Source organism: Mustela erminea, chromosome 7 (genome assembly GCF_009829155.1).
Source record: "Mustela erminea isolate mMusErm1 chromosome 7, mMusErm1.Pri, whole genome shotgun sequence".
In the NCBI taxonomy this organism is placed as follows: domain Eukaryota; kingdom Metazoa; phylum Chordata; class Mammalia; order Carnivora; family Mustelidae; genus Mustela; species Mustela erminea.
Window position 1 is genome coordinate 90480135 of NC_045620.1, and position 21853 is coordinate 90501987.

At 37.2% G+C, this 21853-nt stretch overlaps 1 protein-coding gene across 3 annotated transcripts in view; it reads right to left on the minus strand.

Moving 5' to 3' along the window:
* The window catches only part of EXOC6B (exocyst complex component 6B), a 615706-nt gene that overhangs the window by 357720 nt on the left and 236133 nt on the right, over positions 1-21853 (minus strand). For 2 of the 3 annotated variants that reach the window (XM_032352446.1, XM_032352445.1), the window contains exon 7: positions 6218-6394. The exons of the other annotated variant lie outside the window; for it this stretch is intronic. In XM_032352446.1, the coding sequence (XP_032208337.1) occupies positions 6218-6394 (177 nt within the window). The remainder of the gene's footprint in view (positions 1-6217; positions 6395-21853) is intronic. 3 annotated transcript variants of the gene reach the window in all.

Genomic DNA, 21853 nt, shown 5'->3' on the forward strand with positions numbered 1-21853 from the left:
CCCAGGACCCTGGGATCATGAACTGATCCAAAGGTAGATGCTTAACCAACCAAGCTGCCCAGGCGCCCCAAACTGTATTCTCTTAATAGACATACTCTGTATGTGAAATATCTAGAACTGTTACTCATTTTTACAAAGAACTCTGTTCTTATCATTTTTCTTCCAAACATATGGCCCTGTCAGTCTATCTTCCAATTCGCCATTTTTAATACAGATCCAGTATAAGTAATAACATATTTCTCTAATAGTACAAATGTGAAAATAAATGGCAATCTCCGACGTGCAGACACAACAGAGATTGTAGCTTACGGAAAAAAACATATCCCTGGCAGAAACCTTGCTGATCAAGGAGATTATTTCTACCACACTTAGAAAGAGGCTAAGTTGGAAATACAGATTTTATATAAATTCAACTAAAAGTTGACAAATAATTTAAAAAAACTTTTAAGCACTATGCAAGCCAACAGGCATTTTGTAAGCTCTTTCCGGTCCACGGGCTGCCATATGCAGCCTCTGACTTTAACTCTAAAGTACTAATGGCATCCTTTAGTTCACTTAAACTTACTGAGAAATAACTCTCATTTAGTCACCTGGCTGTCATTTGAAAGTGTTATGATAAGGAATTTGAAATTTGGGTCAAACATCATCATAACCGCAATTTTTCACAAGCAATTTAGCATTAATTAATTACTGTCACTACTTTATCAGTGAAGAAAGAGATGCTCAGAGAAATTACATGACTTGCTCCAATAACAGAAAGCTGACAGAACCTGTACTTTCTAAATACAAATCTTGTGTTCTTTCCAATCACCTTGTGTTATGGTCTGAATTGTGTCTCCCCCAAAGTTCCTATGTTGAAGCCCTAACCCCCAGTGTGACTGTATGGAAATATGGCCTTTCAGGAGATAATTAGGGTTAAAAGAAGTCAGAGTACATTTTGGTTAGTTAGTTTATATGCATATGTATGTATGTATGTGGAGCCCAGTGCAGGGCTTGAACTCACCACCCTGAGATCAATCCAGTGAAAACAGGATTGGTGTCCTTATTTTAAAAAAAAAAAAAAAAAAGGAAGACATACCGGGGTGTATGGTCACAGAGAAAAAGCTGTGTGGAGACACAGCAAGAAGGCAGTCACCTGCAAGCCAAGAAAAGAGGCCTAAGAAGGAAATCAATCCTGATGGCACCTTGATCTTGGGACTTCTACCCTCCACAACTGGGAGAAAATAAATTTCTGTTGCTTAAGCTGGGCAACCTATGGTATTTTGTTATAGCGTCTGGCAAACAAATAATCTTACTATCTCAAAATTAGTACAGTACCACGATCATAAAGACAGTTCAGAAGGCATTATATATTGTACGATATTTGTATTTAATTCAGCAATTCCATCCTCTTAACTCCGTATTTCAAAAAGGACACCAAAATCTTGAGAGCTAAACCTGACATGGATCATTTGGTCCACAAACATTTATTTACCTCACACTGTATAAAGAGTTGAGGGAGAAAACAGTGACAACTGCTCTTTCACAGTATAAACAATTTAAAAAGATACAAACTAGAATAAAAGATATGCCAGAAGTATGGTGCCAAGGAAGTGTTCTAAGAATGCAGAAGCTCTGAAGTAATATAGAAACAAAAAAAAAGAAATCATAAACCTTGTATCTTCAAACTATTTCTTAACCCAATATTGTTTTTTTTTTAAAGCAGACTGTTTGTTTACAGTAGACAATGTTCCATGAGTCCATGCAAATATGTTAGCAAAAACTGTATCAACTTGTTTTTCACTTTGATTCCCCAAAGAAGGACACAGTCATAATGCCTTAATAGTACCGACTGATAGTATTGTGCATGCCAAGCACTGTGATGCGAGTACTAAACACGCTACTTCAGTCAATCCTTACAACTCCACCCTCACAAGGCATTATTGTCCCCCTTCTCACAAATAATATAACACCTAGAGTGTCTTTTGTATTTTATCATCAAATATCTCAAAAATGATACACCTGGGGCGGCCAGGTAGCTCAGACGGTTAAGTGACCAACTCATGATTTTAGCTCAGGTCCTGATCTCAGGGTGGTAAGATCAAGTCCCAAGCCTGTGTTGGGCTCCACGCTCAGTGGGGAATCAGTTTGAGATCCTCTCTCTCTCCCTTTGCTCTTTCCCTGCTCAAACGCTCACACATGCACACACTTTCTCTAAATAAATAAATCTTTAAGATAAGAAGAGATTCCTGATGAAGCTAACACCACAAGTACATTCTCAATCGAAAAAGTTCACCACTTCTAAAACAAAATTGTGAAGTCCTATCTAGATATTTAGAGAAGATCAGTAACATCCGCATACTCCTCACGATAATATAGAGATTAAGAATGAATTCCCCGGGACGCCTGGGTGGCTCAGTTGGTTAAGCAGCTGCCTTCGGCTCAGGTCATGATCCCAGCGTCCTGGGATCGAGTCCCACATCGGGCTCCTTGCTCCGCAGGGAGCCTGCTTCTCCCTCTGCCTCTGCCTTCCACTCTGTCTGCCTGTGCTTGCTCTCACTCGCTCTCTCTCTCTCTCTCTGACAAATAAATAAATAAAATCTTTAAAAAAAAAAAAAAGAATGAATTCCCCATTATATGTTAATAAAAATTTTTTTTAAAAAAGAAGATTAGAGATAACAGCAGACATTGGTCCATGTCTTCCTGAAATCTTGCTGAATTAACATTAGAAAAGATCTCTAACCAGGAAGCAAATAAAAAAAAAAAAGAATAAATTCCCCAAATCATATATATTTCCACTGAAAACCAAATGAATTAAGTTGTTAGTCAAAAATCATCAAATGTCAGCCATTTATATAGTTCAACTTTAATATATGACCAGTAAAAACAAAACACCTTACTTTAATTGAGGTGGCTCTTCCATGAACTTGGACAAAAATAAAGTACAAATAGAGAATTGTACAGAGGACGACTTTTCCTACAACACTTCTCAGTGATCGAGAGACTGACTCTGTCAGTTGGCTCTCCATGTGAGCTGGTCTTTTCATCCAAGATGACTTCATCTTCAGTTCCCAGCCTATTTAGTTTAGCTGTGTCTGACACAAACTTTATTTCAGTTCAACAATATATGAAATACCTGCTTACTATGTTGTAAGCCATTTTCTAGGTGTTTGTGTTTTCGTACCCTCCTCATTGTGTGTTCTCCCATTAAGTACCATCACGCTGAAGACATAGTTAATAGCCTACAAATGTCACTTGACTCAAAGAATGTACTAAATATCCCTTTCATTAAAAGCACAGGAAAAAGGAAAAGTCCTCCCTTCAATGAATAAGAATAAGAAAATATCTAACTTAAGTATATTAAATCAGAATCATTAAATTTCATTAAAAATATAAAATTTCATTAAAGTATTAAAAAAATCTATTACAAGCAACAGATTTTAGAAAACAAAAATATAACTTTCTCTTCCAAGTACTGCATTCATTGCTGGAAAAATTTTAAGACATAGTAATGAAAAATCAGTAAGAGACCCAAACATTCAAGGTTTTGTCTTTTTTATCTACTAAAAATGCTTCCTTGTGGTCCTCTATAGCCTTGTGACTCCAAGTGTGCTCTGCAAACAGAAGCACCATTACCACCTGGAAGCCTGTTAAAAATGCAGATTCTCAGATTTCATGTCCAACCTGCAGAATTTCCAAATCTGCATTTTATTATGAGTATGGAGGTGATTCTTATGCACATTAAAATTTCAGCACTTAACCTACAACTTAGGCTCTTAACATGGCTCCTAAGAGCAATGTGAGTTTCAGGAATCCCCTGAAATTTCATGCAGAACTTTTTGTGAGTGAATACATGCATATTTCACTGGGAAAAGATTCCATTTTTTTTTTTATCAAACCCTCAAAGGAATATATGACCCCAACTAGATTAAGAATCACTGCCCTACAGGATTCTGTGCCATAGTTTAGAAGTCAAAATATTTTAGAAACTATTTACGCTGCTCTCAATGAGGTCTGTTGAAGAATGACAAGAATGAAGGTCAGAGCGTCACAGTGGGTCACGAAAGACCTTATCTGAAGAATTTATTCACACCATGCAAGAACTATGCCAAGAAACCAGTTTGGAGACATCTAAATAAATAATTCTCTACATGAGGTTTGAGATTAAGAATGTGCACTTGAAGAAGATTCAAACTGAGAAGTAAATAAATAGAAGGTAGGATTTTTTTTAAGATAGGATGCCATTAGATGACAGTAAAGTGCTGAATTCTTGTTGTAAGAGCTCAATCAGCAAATCTCAAACAGGATTCTGTTTGATTTGGGATATATGACCATTTTAAAATGCTCACGTCCAAGTACATTCTTACAATACTTCATTTATGAGGAGGCCTCAACACATTGTACTAGTCCCATTTTCTTTATCTTCTCTAGGCCTCAGAAGACAAAACAAAGAAGAAATATAGCACAAAAATTAAAACGGATTTGCCCAGGATCTTCAGGGAGCTTATGATAAAGAAGGGCGTGTATCCATATGGTTCCACTATATATGATAACAATGGATCTGTTTCTTTCTTTCATCTTATCATCTAGCCATCTCTTTGGGGTGTGTATTACCCAAAGCATAGACTATGTCTAACTTCTATTTCCTCAGGTCATAGAGGTGAATAGAATTTAATTTTCTTAACAGACACCCAAAATGTAAATAAAAGGCATTAACTGGACTTTGCTGATTCTGATACTGACTGTTGTCATCAGACAGTCAAGTATTGGAATGCCCAATTTTTAATGCCCAATACTCGACAGTCTGGTCTCCAGGGTGGATCCCTACCTACCACACCAGTCATCCCAGGAAATAAGAGAGAATGCTAGAAAACATTCAGGAGGATGAAGTCTTCTCTGCCCCTTTCTATTTCTATAGATATCAGGTAAATGCCTGGTTCTTGTCTTAGCTCCATTTCTTATCCAGGTACAATAGGGATTTTGATGAAACTTTCACACACTTTTAACTATTAATGTACTTCATTTATGTAATAAATACATCTTAATGAAGAATATGATGGTGGTGATACCTAAGAGAAGTGGGCAAAAAAGAGTAACAAGAGAACAGACACTAACATTTGCTGACCACCTTCTACGGCTCAGGCACTTGTGCAATCCTGTGGGGCAGAAACTACTGTCTTTCCTTGACAGATGAAGACTAAGGTCTCAACAGATTAAATCGTTACCTAAGATTCCCAAGTTAGACGGTGACAAGTTTGAGGGTATAGTTCTTGGGTGAGAGGGGTGTAGGACAGAACAAGGATGGGGAAGACAGTGAACCCAATTTTATCTGGAGAAACAAAACAATGAAAAAGAGCCCAACATTTAAAGGTAAATTGGTGACAGAGCACAGGCGTAAATGGTTCCTCACACAGGTCACCGGACATTTTTTAAAAAGTAAATGATATGAGCATTAATGATAATTTTTAAAAAAGAAAACAGAAACAAAATGGTAAAGCCAGGATCTGAATGCAATCTGTATGATTCCCAAGTTCATGCTCCTAATCACTACATTCCCAAAGAAACTGATCCAGGTTATCCAAATGATAAGTATTTAGAAAAACAGTTTAACAAGTGATCTCAAGTGTCATTGCAGTTTTGTTTTTAAAAACACATTAAATATACTTTCAACAACAAACTAGGATAAAAATAGATGCCCTACTTAAGCAACTTAATCTTATTCTTTACCTGAAAGTGACAGAACTAATGTAAGAGATTATGGATATCCCCAGATTCCCAGATTCTCTATAATCACTCATATATTTATTCCCTCCAGAAATATATTCTCAACTTTCTGGGGCCTTTCTATATTTTCCGTCTATGACCCCTTTATACACACCTCACTGTTTAAATAACATCTTCTGTCTCAAGTAATGATGTTCAGAGGAGTTTACCTAGATCTTTCTCTAGGTCAGGTAAAGTCTACTCTTTCCTTAATGTAGTACTGGGGTGGTATATAATCAAAAACCTTGAAACTTTAAAAAAAAAAAAAAGATGAGTATATTCAAAATCTAAGTAATTAGAATCTAAGATATCATGGTGTATCTTCAGTTTCCCTATATCGAGGCCCATTTGTATTTAAAATGATATCTAATACCCAGAAGATCGCACAAGCTATGTTACATGGATAAACTCTTCCTCACATCTCAAAAATTAACCCTAACATTAGTCTTATTTCCCCAGTTCAAATGTTGGTTACCTCTTCATCATCTTCCTCATCTTCAACATCCAGAATTCCTGAATCCTGTTCAGACTTGGGGCTAGTGCTTTCTATCTCTGTATCAAAAATTGTGTATACATCTTTTTTAGATTTTCTCCTGCTACCTATTCTGGGTTGTTGCAAGACGATGTTATCCAGGTTTCTTTGTTGTTGAGCCTAGGATAGAAACACATACACACACATTGAAAAAGAAGAAGAAGAAAGAAAAAAAGAAAGAAGAAACAACTTAATTCAGCATTCGAAGAACTTCTCATTTTGAACAAGTTGGTACCTTAAAGAATATACAATAAAATGCCTTAGGATATAGTTTTAGTCCCCAGAAATAAAACCAAACACATTCATACATACATTTTTAACCCTGAAGTTATCCATCTTGATTCATTTTCCCAGGAAAAAAATAATAATAATCAGTCAATATTATCAGAAGACTTTCCAAATATACCCACTACATCACCACAGAAATGAAGCCTATTCTCCTTCATCTAAGTAGCCAAGAGATTAGCACCTAAAGACTAAATACGCCTCTCCTACAAGACACAGGCCATGCTGGGATCATTGCTGCTGGGGGGAGGAGGGACAAGACCTTTTCAGGTTAGTGGACTCCAAGAACAGTTCTGTGGTTACAAGAGACCAATAGAATGTAATCGGGTGAATGAAACATCTTAATAGAGTAATTTGAACTAACTAATCCTTGAGGATTGCATGACCTTAATCTGTGGAAAACAGAGTTTTAAAGGGCTTCTTCTTCTGGACTTTAAAAAAGGAAATGTAATCCCCTCAGCTTTACAAAACAGATTCAGATGGTGTGGTTTCAATCCATACAAAGAGTGGAAAGTGTGACTATGTGGAGTCAACAATGTAAGTATTAAACCACACAGTTTTAGAGCTAGAAGTGACTTTAGTCAAGACTCAGAAAACTGAGGCTAGAAGACAAAGCATTGGTTTGAGGTCAGAAGGCTAGTTAGTGGTAAATCAGAAGCTCAACGTGTGATCTCCTCAGTTCCAGAGGAAAGATATTCCCACTACACCAACAGTTCCTCAAAGTATGACAAAATATTTCCCCCACAAAAGGCTCTGTTGTCAAATACATGGGAAGCACTGTTGTCATGGACCCCTCTTGTAGGTACACAATGCACATTAACAGAATAAAAACTGAGAGAAATCCTGCCTAAGGAAACTTCCTTAATTTGGTTTAATCCAGCATGTTCCAAAATATTTCACAATGGAACTTCCAGTTGTTGTTTTGTGTTTTTTTTTTTTTTTAAATAATACTCAGTGTCAGCCTAAGACACAAAGTTTAAAAAGGATGGTCTCTCAAAATATGTATTTCTTAATCAATATATGATATTTCTCCTTGGTGACAGGCAGAAATTAGTTCTGGAGATAATCAGAGTCTCTAAATATTCTGAATGAGATTAAGAAATTCAAGATAAATATTAAGTATGTTAGTCCAGGCACTGGTTAAATGAGACAATTATAATAGGACAGAGAAAAACTTGAACTAAGGGAGCTAGTTTCTGCCAAGAAAATGAAAAGAATCTACATTCCAGAGATCTGAATCAATGGACAAGCTTGTTTCCATGCATAATACTCACTGATACTTTGGTTTGACTTACATAAAATGTACCTGACTTCAGTAACAAACTGAGAAAGAGAAGGTACCCAAGAACATTTATGTTTGTACATAAAACATACTTATCCTCCAAGCATTTGAGAACCTAAATTGGATAGAACAGTCTTTCTCTTCCTCTCAAAAGTAGTAAGTTCTTTTCCACTTCCAAGTAAACCACACAAAAAGCGATTGAGGACTCTGGGGAGGCACAAAGGAAGGGAGAACTTCCTAACTTTCATATTTAAAAAAGCAGGCCCTGGAATGGAGTGATCACTTGTCTCTTAAGCTTTTCATAAGGTGGTCTTATTCTATTCAATCCCAAGTCATTTATTTTTCTTCACAATTGGTAAAATACTACCAGTATATCAAAAGCAAACAAGAGGAGACACATTTAAGTACTGTCATTTAAACTTGAAATGATACAAATCTGAAAGAATCTTATGGAAGCAATTTTAGGTCTTCTGTGATTTGTTCTTTTTAGGTGGCACCTGGCTTTCCCATCAATGTAAGGGAACGTAGTTTGAGCCAAACTACGAATAAAGGCGAATAAAGATCGCAAACCCTATAGCTAGAAATCAAAACACTGCATGCTGTATTCCAAGGCTCTATCAGTACTTGGGGGTCTCTCAAGATGATCAAGGCTTCAGTCTGTAGAAGTCTGCAGTGAGGGTAGATCTGCTTAAACAGAAGCGGCCAAGGTAGAAACACTGAAACTCAGGTAGAACAAGGAAATACTAAGATATTACCCATTATGGATACAAATGAAAATTACCATCTATCCAAACTGTATGTTATGGCATTGGCATGGGAGAAAGTAGACGCAAATATATACATGCAGGTAATAGATGCTAAAATTAAAATGCAACACTAAAGTCCATGAAAAATAACAACAATACAAGCTCTTCAGAGCTCTGTTCTAACATGCTAAACTATCTCACCAGGACCATTTCTTCTGTCCCTCCAGAGACAACCTTTATAGCCTTGAACTAAAGCGGAAATCAGCGGATTAATTCTTCCAACCTGTGTTGGAGATGGGGCAGTAGGATACCAAGTAGTCAGACCTTAGAAAACATTTAGGTGTTTTCTTTTTCTTTCTTTTTTTTTTAAGATTTTATTTATTTATTTGACAGACAGAGAGAAATCATAAGTAGGCAGAGAGGCAGGCAGAGAGCGGGAAGGGTGGGGAGCAGGCTCCCTGCTGAGCAGAGAGCCTGATGCAGGGCTTGATCCCAGGACACTGAGATCATGACCTGAGACAAAGTCAGAGGCTTAACCGACTGAGCCACCCAGGGACCACAGTGTTTTCTTTTTCTTGTTCTCTTTGTGATTAATTTTTACACATTTAATGACCTCTTCCTCAAGATTCCATCATACATATTCTTCTCTTATTTCCTAATATAAAGAAGTCAAGCCAGATCTCTCCCTCAAGCTCCCTTCTCTTCCCACTCTGTCCACTCTCCCAAAACCTATTACCCCATTGCCTCTAGTTGTGAGTTCCACCACCGCTTCACTTCCAACAAACCTAAAATGGAACTCATCACCTTCTCACTAGAATTCCCCTGCATATTACAGCCAGGCTCTTCTTCTTTTTTTTTTTTTTTAAGATTTTATTTATTTATCTACAGAGAGATAGAGTGAGATCACAAGTAGGCAGAGAGGCAGGCAGAGAGAGAGGGGGAAGCAGGCTCCTCACTGAGCAAAGAGCCCTATGTGGGGCTCGATCCCAGGACCCTGAGATCATGACCTGAGCTGAAGGCAGAGGCTTAACCCACTGAGCCACCCAGGTGCCCCACAGCCAGGCTCTTCTTACACCACATCATTCATCACACAGATTGAACATGAGGGAAACTGGGAGAAAAAATAATGTACACAAGTCCACACCCCAACTCCATCCCAACTATTCTTGGACTCCACCATAATGGAAGCTGAGCCTAATTTTCCAGTGCACTTATTTGGTACTCTCCAACATGCATCTTCCACTTGGATCAAGTTCTACCACATACTATAATAGAAATAGCATGCCATTTCTCTACTGGATGACCCCTCCCTACCTGCATCCAGCCTGTCCTCTGAATCCCAACTAGAACTCTGCTTCCTTTAGGAAGCCTCCTCTCGCTGTGCTAACTCATGGTGCACGCTCTCCGTAGCCCTGCTTTCAGTCAAATGTGTACAGAATGTCTGTACCAGAACTGTGCTGGCACCAGGAACTGTGCTGCATCCCCGGCACCAGGAACTGTGCTGCATCCCCGGCCTACAGAGAATAAGATGGAGTTCATGATCCATGAACCTCAGGTCATACTGTTACAGGAAGCATAGGTAGGCAAATAAGTGGCTCAAATTCAGAGCAATTAGCATAATAACAAAAATACAGGTATAACAACTGGACATAGGAGAAAGTAACTGTATCTGCTTGGAGGGGACACCGAACAGCTATCACAGAGGAAGAGGTAGCAAACTGTGCTTTTAAAAGATAAATATGATTTTTCCAAAGGGAGAGAGGTAAAAGAAGCAAACAGCTTGAGAAAAGATCACCAGGTGTGAAATAACATTACCCACCCAAAGAACAAGTAATCTTGTATAAAAGCACAGGTGATAAAGAACTACATAGAGATAAAGAAGCCATACAAAGCAGCCTCAAGTTCGCTAGCAGGCAAGGGAGAAACAGTGAAAGAACGTAAGCAGGGGGAGAACAGCATCGGCTTTACAATTCAGGCAAGTTCTTCAGGAGCAGAGGAGCGGGGTCAACTGGGAGAAGGTAAGGACTAGGAAAAGAAAAACCAATACAGATCACGGTAACAGTCCAAACAACAATGAGGAGGACTTGAATTAAGGTAGCAGCAGATAGGGAACTGGCAGAAGAAACAGAATTTACTGATTGCAGTGTACTACCTAGAAGAGAGGAAGGGACTAAGAAGAACCCCAAGTGTTCTGGTCCTGATGACTAGATGGTGGGGTCATTCCAAAGAGAAGAACCACGGAAATAATAAGTTGAAGGAAAATAACGAAACGGAAATAAAAGTTGAAGGAAATAAAAGTTGAAGGAAAAGAGAAAAGGAGTTCAGTAGACCTGTCAGGTAGCCAAGTAAAAAAAATCACAGTACAGTACTTCAGTACGTAACTCTTCTCTCTTTGAAGATAGGAAACACGTTTTACCAGTCTTAGAATCCCCCAAACCCAGATCCAGTGACACATACATAGTAAGTTTAGATAAATGTTTACTATATAAAGGCAGTGGACAACAAAAGGAATGTACGTAAGAATGAGGTCTGGTGTAATAAAAGTGATGACTGGGATGTTCTCCTACCTACTACAAAACAGGAGGGGGGAAAAAAGGAGAGGGGGAACACCCATAAGAATGATCTACTCTGAACTATTAACCTAATATGTCTACATATGCTAATAAATAAAGTTTTATTGTGAAAATACAACTTCCAACTTACCTGACAGTAAGACTCAGTTAAAATTCTGTGAATCAGACGGCAAAGGCTCCCGTCTTGATCAACCCGATACTGACCTCTAGTGAATTAAATAAGTACATACACATGACCTTCAGAATCAGAAACCAGTTAAAGGTTTGGGGGTCTGATAGGATTACAGGAACTTCAATTATAGGGTACGATATATATGGGGAGGAACCTTCTTGGAGTCAGACAAGTCTTTAAATCTAAGCTCTTCAACTTTAGTAATCCTATAGCCTTGGAATGAAATTCTTTCGTTCTCTGTGTAACATCCCCATCTATTTAAAAAAAAAAAAAAGGTTTAAAAAATGTACCTCAGAGCTGTCACAAAAGTTAACAATATTATGAAAAGCACCTTGAATTAAAAGATAAGTCAAACAAAAAAAAAACACTAAGAATTTTTAAGCTCTGTCTTCTCTCTGAAAATGAAATAGGAACCTTGTTTTTCTATCTACCATAGAAGCATGTGAGCTAGCCATATTTAAGATGCATGATCATTAATGGCATCTAATACTGCTACACACTGCTGCTCAGTCTTGCCTTTGTACTACAGTTCAAGTCTGACAGATCTGTCCTGACACCTCCTGTGCTCCACAGCAGATCTTCTCTGTCTCAGCTTACTCCAGCTAGAGCATCAGCAACCTGCTGTGAGCAGCCCTGGGAAGAAGGGTCACATAGCAGAACCTAAGACCAACTCTCACACTTACACCACACCTCTAGCTTCCTGCCCTGGGGCTTTGGACACCACAAGAACTACGTAGCATTCATGACTCTCAGCACACAAGTGAGACTGCCCTTGACCCAAGAGCAGACAGATGAATGCTTCCCCGTTCTGTTCCTCCCTCTGTCATCAGTTCCATCTGGCTTCTCAGAAGGTCCCTAGGATTAAGACACCAGCCTGCCCTACACCTGTACCACTGTACGGACTCTACCAACTTGTCTTCTCTCCCTTCCTGACCCCTGATCTAATAGGTCATGTGGTGGAAGAAACCACCCAAATACAACCTCCCGGGTTCCCTCAGGGAAACCAAAGATAAAATAACAACCCATACAACAATAAAGGGAAGTAGGATGGTGACCCCATGTTTCATGTTTGAAGCCCAAATGATAACCATGAAAATACATAAAGATGAAGATACAAAAACTCCAAAGTTGCCTCTCTGAGGCTCACCCAACAAGGGGAGTACAGAAGAGCCGCAACATCAAAACAGAGTTTCTTCCCATTCACCCCCACTCACTCTGGCAACGAGCATGCATTAGGCGCCAGCTCCAGGATCAGATTCAAGCAAATAGTGATTCAAAATTGAGGGAAAATAACATATCAATCAAGATCATACAAAAAGGTTATTATTGCATAGTAGTGTCCATAAGAACATGTGAATTCATACATGTATGTGGACTTTGTGTGATACTTTCAAGGAGGGATAAACAACTAGTTTTTCATGTAATCAGATCCCAAAAAATTTCCATCAGTAGGAAGAGTCATCTAGGATTATGATAGCCTTGGAACTTTTTTTTTTTCATTGAGGAAGGCGGTCACTCTTTAAAATTATTACCGAGATCCTCAGCCCTTCGAAAGTGTCCAGTCCATATTTAGACTTATATTTCCTTGAGTGGGGGGAATTTTTGCACTAACAAAATTCACACAATAAGATGTAGGGTATTACACTTTGTATGACACAATAACAAAATCAGGGAATTCTCTTGTGAGCTAGGATAATTCTCAGCTCTTTTAAACACCCTCTTTTTCCTTTGTCAACACACAAATGCATAGACCACATACACACAAACATATGTTAACCACAGTTAATTGCAAAATAAATTAGGGGAAAAAAGGAAAAAAATGTATCAAAATCTCCATTCAGTAATATCAGTTACTTTGATGAATGACAACCCAGCATATAAAGATTTCTGTACATGTGAAAGACTGCTCTTTTAGCTTATCTGTATTTTCTATTTATCAGCATTTAACATTTATATTGGTAGGCTAAAAAAAGAACCATACAAAATAGAGTTCCTTTACTCTGTCTTCCCTCAATAATGTATCACAAATATCTTCCTCTACAAGTAAAAACATTTATAACAGTATTTGCATTGTAATGCATTTAAAAGAACACGTTTATTTAAACATAGCCTACTATAAGATATTTATATTGCTTCCAATATTTTGCTGTTTAATAATGCGATGCAGACTATCTCCACAGAGCTAAAATTTTGTGTGTATCCTTAATTATTTTATTAGGGGAATTCCTAGAAGTAGAGAATCTAGTTGCAAGGATAAATGCTACACATAAATAAATACTGGGAAACTGCCATCCAGAAAAACAATGCCACTTCATAGCAGCACATGTAAGTACATGAATGCTTATCTCCCAGCCCCTACAACATCATCAGGCACATTGAATGTAAAGGTTTCTAAACATGACAACAAAGGAAGAAGCTGTAATACAAAATGCAATTAGATTTGGCCATGTAAAAAATATTTCATTTCCACTCTACAATTTTATTAGTATTTATTTTCCTCTAATACTTCTAAGAGTTACATTAAAATAATGTGTTTAATCCTTCTACAACCTTAACTTGAGTGTTACACAGACACATAACCACTCACTCAAATGGTTATTTACCCCACCTCAATTTTTTAGAAAACTTCATCTTTTCCCAACTAATTTATTTCACTTTTTTTTTCTATTCTTTTTTTTAAGATTTTATTTTTTTATTTGAGAGGAAGAGAGAGAAAAAGAGAGCACAAGTGAGGTGAGGGGCAGAGGGAGAAGCCAGCTCTCAGCTGAACAAAGAGCCCGATGTAGGACTCGATCCCAGGACCCTGGGATCATGTCCTAAACCTAAGGCAGACACTTAACTAACTGAGCCACCCAAGCACCCCAATTTATTTCAGTTTAAATGTCTGCCAAATGCATGTAAGTTTGTGGTTTTAAAAATCGATAATACTAAAATTATTTTATGAGAAACAATTAGTACCTTCTTACGCTTTTTCCAACCCCCAATTCTGTTCTGTAGATTTAACATTTTTACATCCACATTTATAAATAATACCCTTAAACTTTATGGTAAAAACTTAGCTCACTTAAAAATCTAGACCCCCTACCTTACTGCTTCTTTTTTTTTTTTTTTAAGATTTTATTTATTTATTTGAGAGAGAGAGATCACAGTTAGGAAGAGAGGCAGGCAGAGAGAGAGAGGAGGAAGCAGGCTCCCTGCTGAGCAGAGAGCCCGATGTGGGACTCGATCCCAGGACCCTGAGATCATGACCTGAGCCGAAGGCAGCGGCTTAACCCACTGAGCCACCCAGGCGCCCTTTACTGCTTCTTTAATTATCTTCCCAGCAAAGTATTTTAAGTTAAAGCAATAATCAGTGTTAATCATTATGTCATGTAAGCCTTCTGTCTCACCAAAGAGTCAAGTATATATGCAATGATTACATACAGTTAATGACAGATTTTTGTTTTGATTATAGCTTTTGTTTTTGAGTTTCAAATTCTCCAATTTTCTTAATTCTCTAATATTCTAACTACAATAATCTTTATTTCTTCAAAAAGCTTACCATACTAGGTATAATAGGCACCCTACCCAGACCCTATTATTCCTGAAGGCATATGTAACCTGAGTTGATTGTCCTATAGACCTGCTTCATAAATGTGATTTCTAGAAGGGACTTACTTTCATCTCCCACTGGGGTTAGAGCCATAGTTTTCTAAATTCTGTATTTACCTTTTAATTATTTTAATCCCACATTTTGTTGGATCACATCTTCAAGTGACTTTTTTTTTTTTTTAAGATTTATTTATTTATTAGGAGGGGGCGCAGAGGGAGAGGGAGAGAGAGAGAATCTCAAACAGACTCCAGGCTGAGCAGGAGCCCAACACGGAGCTCAATATCAGGACCCCAAGATCATAACCTGAGCCAAAACCAAGAATCAGACACATAACCGACTGCACCACCCAAAAGCCCCTCTTCAAGTAACTCTTAAGAAATGAAACATTAGAGTTAAATTTCCTGAGTTCTTGCGATCCAAAAATGACTAATCATTCTTCACATAAACTGGTAAAAAATTTAACTGAGTATAGAGTTCAAGGTTCCTCAGATTATTGAAGACATTGTTCCATTGTCTTCTAGCATCCAGTATTGCTAATGAGAAAAACAATGTCATTTTGATGGTCATTCTTTTGCATATGATGTTACTTTTTTCCTCTGGAAGTTTTTCAAACCTCTTTACCCTATGTGTTCTAAATTTCACAATGACACACCTTGATGTAAATCTTTCTTTCATTCATTATGCTGAGTAAGTAATATATGCATGAACCTGAAAATCCAAGTCCCTCAGAAAAAAGGAATTTTCTTCTATTACTGCTCTGATCAGTTTCTTCCTTTGTCTGGAACTCCTAATGGATACTGAATTCTCCTATAAAACCTCTTGATGATCTCTGCAACATTTTTACATAAAGAACCAATTTTTTAATCTTTAAGAATACCAACTAATTTTTTTGATGTATTACTCTGTTTCTGCATTATCTGTTGCCTCCTGATAATTTTTATTGTTGTTACTTGTTTTCACGGATTGGTAGATTTGGGTCCCTCTCTTTCCAGGTGGGTATTTTCCCCACAAACTTCTGCTAAACCTTGGGCAGCCATTCATATTGAACAGGAAGTCACTTAAGAGCTTACAAAGAGGTCTGTGAGCATGGAAAGACTAGTCAACCAGGCTTCACTTTACGGAATTCTAGGAGGGAAATAACCTCTTCGCTGGTGAAATCCAGATGGCACTTCATGGCAGTCTTTTATGAACTTCCCTAGAAAAGAATCTTCTACTCTCCCACCTGGGGATTGAAGTACAAATATTCCATGCATGGGGCAGGAGAAGAAAGAAGAAAGAAGAAAAAAAGAAGAAAGGTTATGATCTTGGGGTCCTGATATTGAGCTCCGTGTTGGGCTCCTGCTCAGCCTGGAGTCTGTTTGAGATTCTCTCTCTCTCCCTCTCCCTCTGCGCCCTTTTTTTCAACAAATCACACTATTTTAAACTTCTCATCTTATCCCACCACCTATCACTTCTTTTTTCAGATTTATTTATTTATTTGAGAGAGAGGGTGAGAGTACCCACACACTAGTAGTGAGTGGGGGCGAGGGGGGAGAGAGAGAGATTCTCAAGAAGACTCCCAGCTGAGTGGGGAGCCCTACCCCAGGGCTCCATCCCATGACTCCGAGATCATGACCTGAGCCAAAATCAAGAGTCTGATGCTCAACCACGCCACTCGGGCGCCACCCCCCCCCACAAACACCCATTATTAACTCACATCTCCAAAGTCTCAGTTTCTCTGGAGTAATCAATAGGTACTGGACTGTTTTCTCCATTCCATGTGTATCTCTCTTTCTGCTTCCCCTGTGGCTGCAGACACTTTGCTGTGTTAGTAACCACTCTTCCCAGCACTTTTTTTCCTTCCACTTTTACTATTATTGATACATAAATAAGTTTAAGTTGGACAATGTGCTGTTTTGATATGCATATCCACTGCAACAGGATTACCACAATATGTTACTTAACATCTCCATCCACTCACATAATTATCATTTTTGTGTGTGGTGATAACATATAGGACCTGCTTGCCTAATAGCTTTCAAGTATATAATAAACTATTGTTCATTATAATGATCATGCTGTCTGCTACATCACCCGAACATACTCATCCTACAGTTAGAAAATCTGTGCCCTTTGACCAACAGCTACCCATTTCCGCCACTTCTTGGGCCTCAAAAATCACTATTTTACCCTCTATTTCTAAAAAATTGGCTTTTCACATTTCACATGTAAGTGATACCATACAGTTTTGGTTTTTCTCTATCTGACCTATTTATCTTACAATAACACCTTCCAGGCCATTCCATGTTGTCACAATAGTCAGGATTTCCTTCTTTTTATGGCTGAACAATATTCTATAGTATATATACCCTATATTTTCTTTATCTGTTCATCCATCGATGGACACTCAGTTGTTTCCATGTTTTGGTTATTTAAATAATGTCTCCAGCTTTGTTCTTTCTCAGGACAACTTTGTCTATTCAAGTTCCTCTGTAGTTCTAAACAGATTTTAGGACAGTTTTTTACTGTTGTTGTTTTATTATTTCTTTGAAAAATGCCATTGAACTTTTGACTGGAACTGCATTGAATCTATGAGTCACTTTGGGTACTAAGGCCATTTTAACAGTATTAATTCTTCCAATCAATAAACAAAGGTTATGTTTTTAATTATTTGTGTCTTCTTCACTTTCTTTCATCAGTGTCTTGTAGTTTTCAGGATGTAGATATTTCACCTCCATGATTACATTTATTCTTAATTATTTTATTATGCTTAATGTTACTGTAAATAAAACTGTTTTCTTTATTTCTTTTATAGATAGTATATGGTTAGTATATAGAAATGAAACTGATTTGGGGGTGTTGATATTGCATCCTGAAACTGTACTGAATTTGTTAATTAGTTGTAACATGTTTTTTTTGTGAAGTCTATAAAGATTTTTACATATAAGATCATATCATCCATAAACAGAAACAATTTTACTGCTTTTTAATTTGGATAACTTTTATTTATTTTTCTTGACTAATCTCTCTGGCTAGGATTTCTAGTACTATATTGAATAGGAGCACCAAGAGTGAGCACCTTGTCTCTTTTCCTGATTTTAGCACATTTTCAACCAATCACTCTTAAGAACGATGTTAGCTGTGGATTTGTCATATATAGCCTTTATTGGAACACCTGGGTGGTATAGTCAGTTAGGCATCCAACCCTTGGTTTTGGCTTGGGTTGTGACCTCAAGATTTTGAGATCAAGCCCCACAATGGGCTCCACGCTCAGCATGGAGTCTGCTGGAGAGCTTCTCTCCCTCTCCCTCTGCCCCTCCCACTCATGCTCACTCATGTACTCTCAAATAAATAAATATTAAAAAGTGTGTGTGGCTTTATTATACTGAGGTACATTTCCTCCATATCCAATTTATTAAGTTTAATGATGAAATGATGTTCTATTTTGACAAATGCTTTTTCTGCATCTATTGAGATGCCTATATGATCTTTACCTTTCATTCTATTAATGTAACATAGCACATTTTTTATTTGAATATCTTCAACCATCCACATATCCTAGGGATGAATCACACTTGATCATGGTGTAGAATACTTTAAATGTGCTGATGAATTTGTTTGCTAGTACTTTGTTGACAGTTTTGCACCTATATTTATCAGGAATATTTGCCTATATTGCTCTTTTCTTCTACTGTCCCTATTTGGGTAATGCTGGCCTCATAAAATGAGTTTGGGAGTGTTCCCTCCTCTTCAAATTTTTGGGAAATTTTAAGAAGGATGGACGTTAATTCTTCTTTAGATGTTTGGTAAAATTCACCAGTGAAGCCATCTGGCCCTGGACTTCTTTTTGTTGGGAGATTTTTGATTACTGCTTCAATCTTGTTACTGGCCAATTTAATTTTTTTCTTTCTTTCTGACTCAGTAATGGTAAGTTGTATGTTTCTATAAATTTATCTATTTTTTCTAAGTTATCAAATTTGTTTGCAATTACTCATTTCTTATTATCATATTTCTGTGGTGTCAATTATAATGTCTCCTCTTGCATTTCTGGTTTTATTACACTCTTCTGGTTTTTTTTTTTTGTTTTTTTTTTTTTGGTCTAGATAAAGGTGTGTCAATTTTTTCATCTTTTCAAAAACACAGCTCTTAGTTTCAGTAATATTTTCTGTTGCTTTTCTGATCTCTGTTTCATTTACTATTGCTTTGATCTTTGTTATTTCTTTCCTTCTCTTAACTCTGGGCTTAGTTTGTTGGGTTTTTTGCTTTGTTTTTTTCCTAGTTCCTTAAGGTGTAGAGTTAGATTGCTTGTTAGTCGTCTTTATATTTTCTTAATGTACATGTTAAGTGCCATAGGCTTAGCTCTTAGAACTGCTTTTGGTACGTCCCATACATTTTGGTACATTCTGTATTGATTTTTGTTTCTTTAAAGGTATTTTTAGATTTCCCTTTTGATTTCTTTTTTAACCCACTTGTTATCCTGAACCCACTTGTTCAGGAGTCTATTGTTTAATTTCCACACATGTATTAATTTTCTAGTTTTCCTCCTATTATTGATCTCTAGTTTCATACCTCTGTGATTGGAAAACATATGTGATATGATTTCAATCCTGTTATATTTGCTAAGGCTTGCCTTGTGACCTAACATATAATCATCCTGGAGAATATCCCATGAGAGCTTGAGAAGAATGTGTATTCTGCTACTATTGGTTAGAATAATCTGTATATGTTTGTTAAATTTATTTGGTCTGAGGTATAGTGCAAGCTCAATGTTTCTTTATTGACTTTTTCTCTCAATGACTTATTCATTGTTGAAGATGGGGCACAAAAGTCCCCTTACTATTACTGTACTGTTGTCTGTTTCTACCTTCAGATCTGTTAGTATTTGCTTAATATATTTTGGAGCTCCAATGTTGGGTGCACATGCACCTCCTGCTTCCATTTTTCCAAGGATTTATTATGCTCTCTTCATTCTCTTTATCATTCTAATTCAATTCATCCACTGGATGAATTTTTAAAGGAGTTATCATAACTACACTTAAGGAGGTAAAGAAAAATATGCTCACAATGAATGAAAATACAGTAAATTTCAGCCAAGAAATAGAAATTACATTAAAAAGCCAAAGGGAAATTCTAGAACCTTTTGAAAAGTATAATATTTGAAATAAAGGAGATCATCATTTAATTGGCTTAAAAGCCAAATAGAGATAATGAAAGAAAAAAGTCAGTGAACTTGAAGACAGATCAAGAAAAATTATTCAATCAGAAAATAAAAAAGAAAAATGAAAAATTAAACAAACAAACACCAAAGCCAGAGCCAGAGGAATGGGGGAAATAATACTAAAAGGTTTAATATAAGTGGAACTAGAGCCCTGAAAAAGGAGAAATAGTGGAGAAAAAATATTTGAAAAAATAATAGATGAAAATGTCCCAGGACGCCTAGGTGGCTCAGTGGGTTAAAGCCTCTGCCTTCGGCTCGGGTCATGATCCCAGGGTCCAGGGATCAAGCCCCATGTCGGGCTCTCTGCTCTGCAGGGAGCCTGCTTCCTCCTCTCGCTCTCTCTCTCTGCCTGCCTCTCTGTCTACTTGTGATCTCTGTCTGTCAAATAAATAAAATCTTTAAAAAAAAAAAAAGAAAGAAAGAAAATATCCCACATTTGATAGAAGACATAAAGGAAGAGTTAAAAAACTTAGTGAATCCTAACATATATAAATGCAAGGAAACCAGGCCTAGATATATCAGAGTCAAAACACTGAAAATCAAGATCAAGAGAAAAATCTGAAAGCCTTTAGAAAAAACTTCACATTATACACAGCAGAGAAATAATACAAATGACTATTGATCTCTCAGCAGAAACTAAAGGGGCCAGCAAGCAATAAAAAAAGAAAAGAGGGACGCCTGGGTGGCTCAGTTGGTTGAGCAGCTGCCTTCGGCTCAGGTCATGATCCTAGCGTCCTGGGATCGAGTCCCACATTGGGCTCCTTGCTCAGCAGGGAGCCTGCTTCTCCCTCAGCCTCTGCCTGCCATTCTGCCTGCCTGTGCTCGCTCTCTCTCCCTCTCTCTCTGAAGAATAAATAAAATCTTTAAAAAAAAAAAAAAAAAGAAAAGAAAATGAAAATGAAAAAAAAAATCACCCCAAAATCTATGTAATGAACTATATCTTCTATAAAGATATACTGAAATCCTAAGCCCTGGCATCTCATAATGTAACCTTATTTGAAAAGAGTATCAATGCATTTAAGACAAAGACATACGGCATCAAGATGGGCCTTTAAGCCAGTATGACTGATGTCCTCATAAGAAGAGGACAAGATAGAGACAGAAGATACAGATAACAGTATCAGGTGATAAAGGAACCTTGGAAAAGGCAAAGAAGGATTCTCCCTTACTGGTATCAGAGGCCCAGATGGCCCAGATGACACTTGGATTTTGAACTTCTAGCCTCCAGAATTATGAGATGGTAAAAAAAAAATATTTTAAGCCACCCAATTTTTGGTACCTTATTATGGCAGTCCTAAGACACTAACACAGAAATGAAAGCAAAAGGAAAATATTTCACATAAAAGAAAACTATAAGGGAATTTAAGACCAGCACATCTGCACTATAAAAAAATGCTGAAGGAAGTTCTTCAACTGAAGGGAAATGATTCCAGATGGAAACTCAAATCTTCAGGAATGAATGAATGAATGAATAAATGAATGGTATCAGAAATGGCAAATAGCTGAGCAAATATAAAAGAAAGAAAAGTTTGCTTTTTTAATACAGAGTGATCAAGGAGAGTTTTCATAAGTGGTGTTGTGTTTCAGTCCATGTTGTTTATTTATTTAACATTGATAGGGGCTAAGAAAAGAAAGACAAATACATATTGGTCAATCCTTTAATCCTGAGCTCTCACAGATTTTAAAACTACTATAAACATCACATTCCAATATCTGGAAGGACATTGCCAAC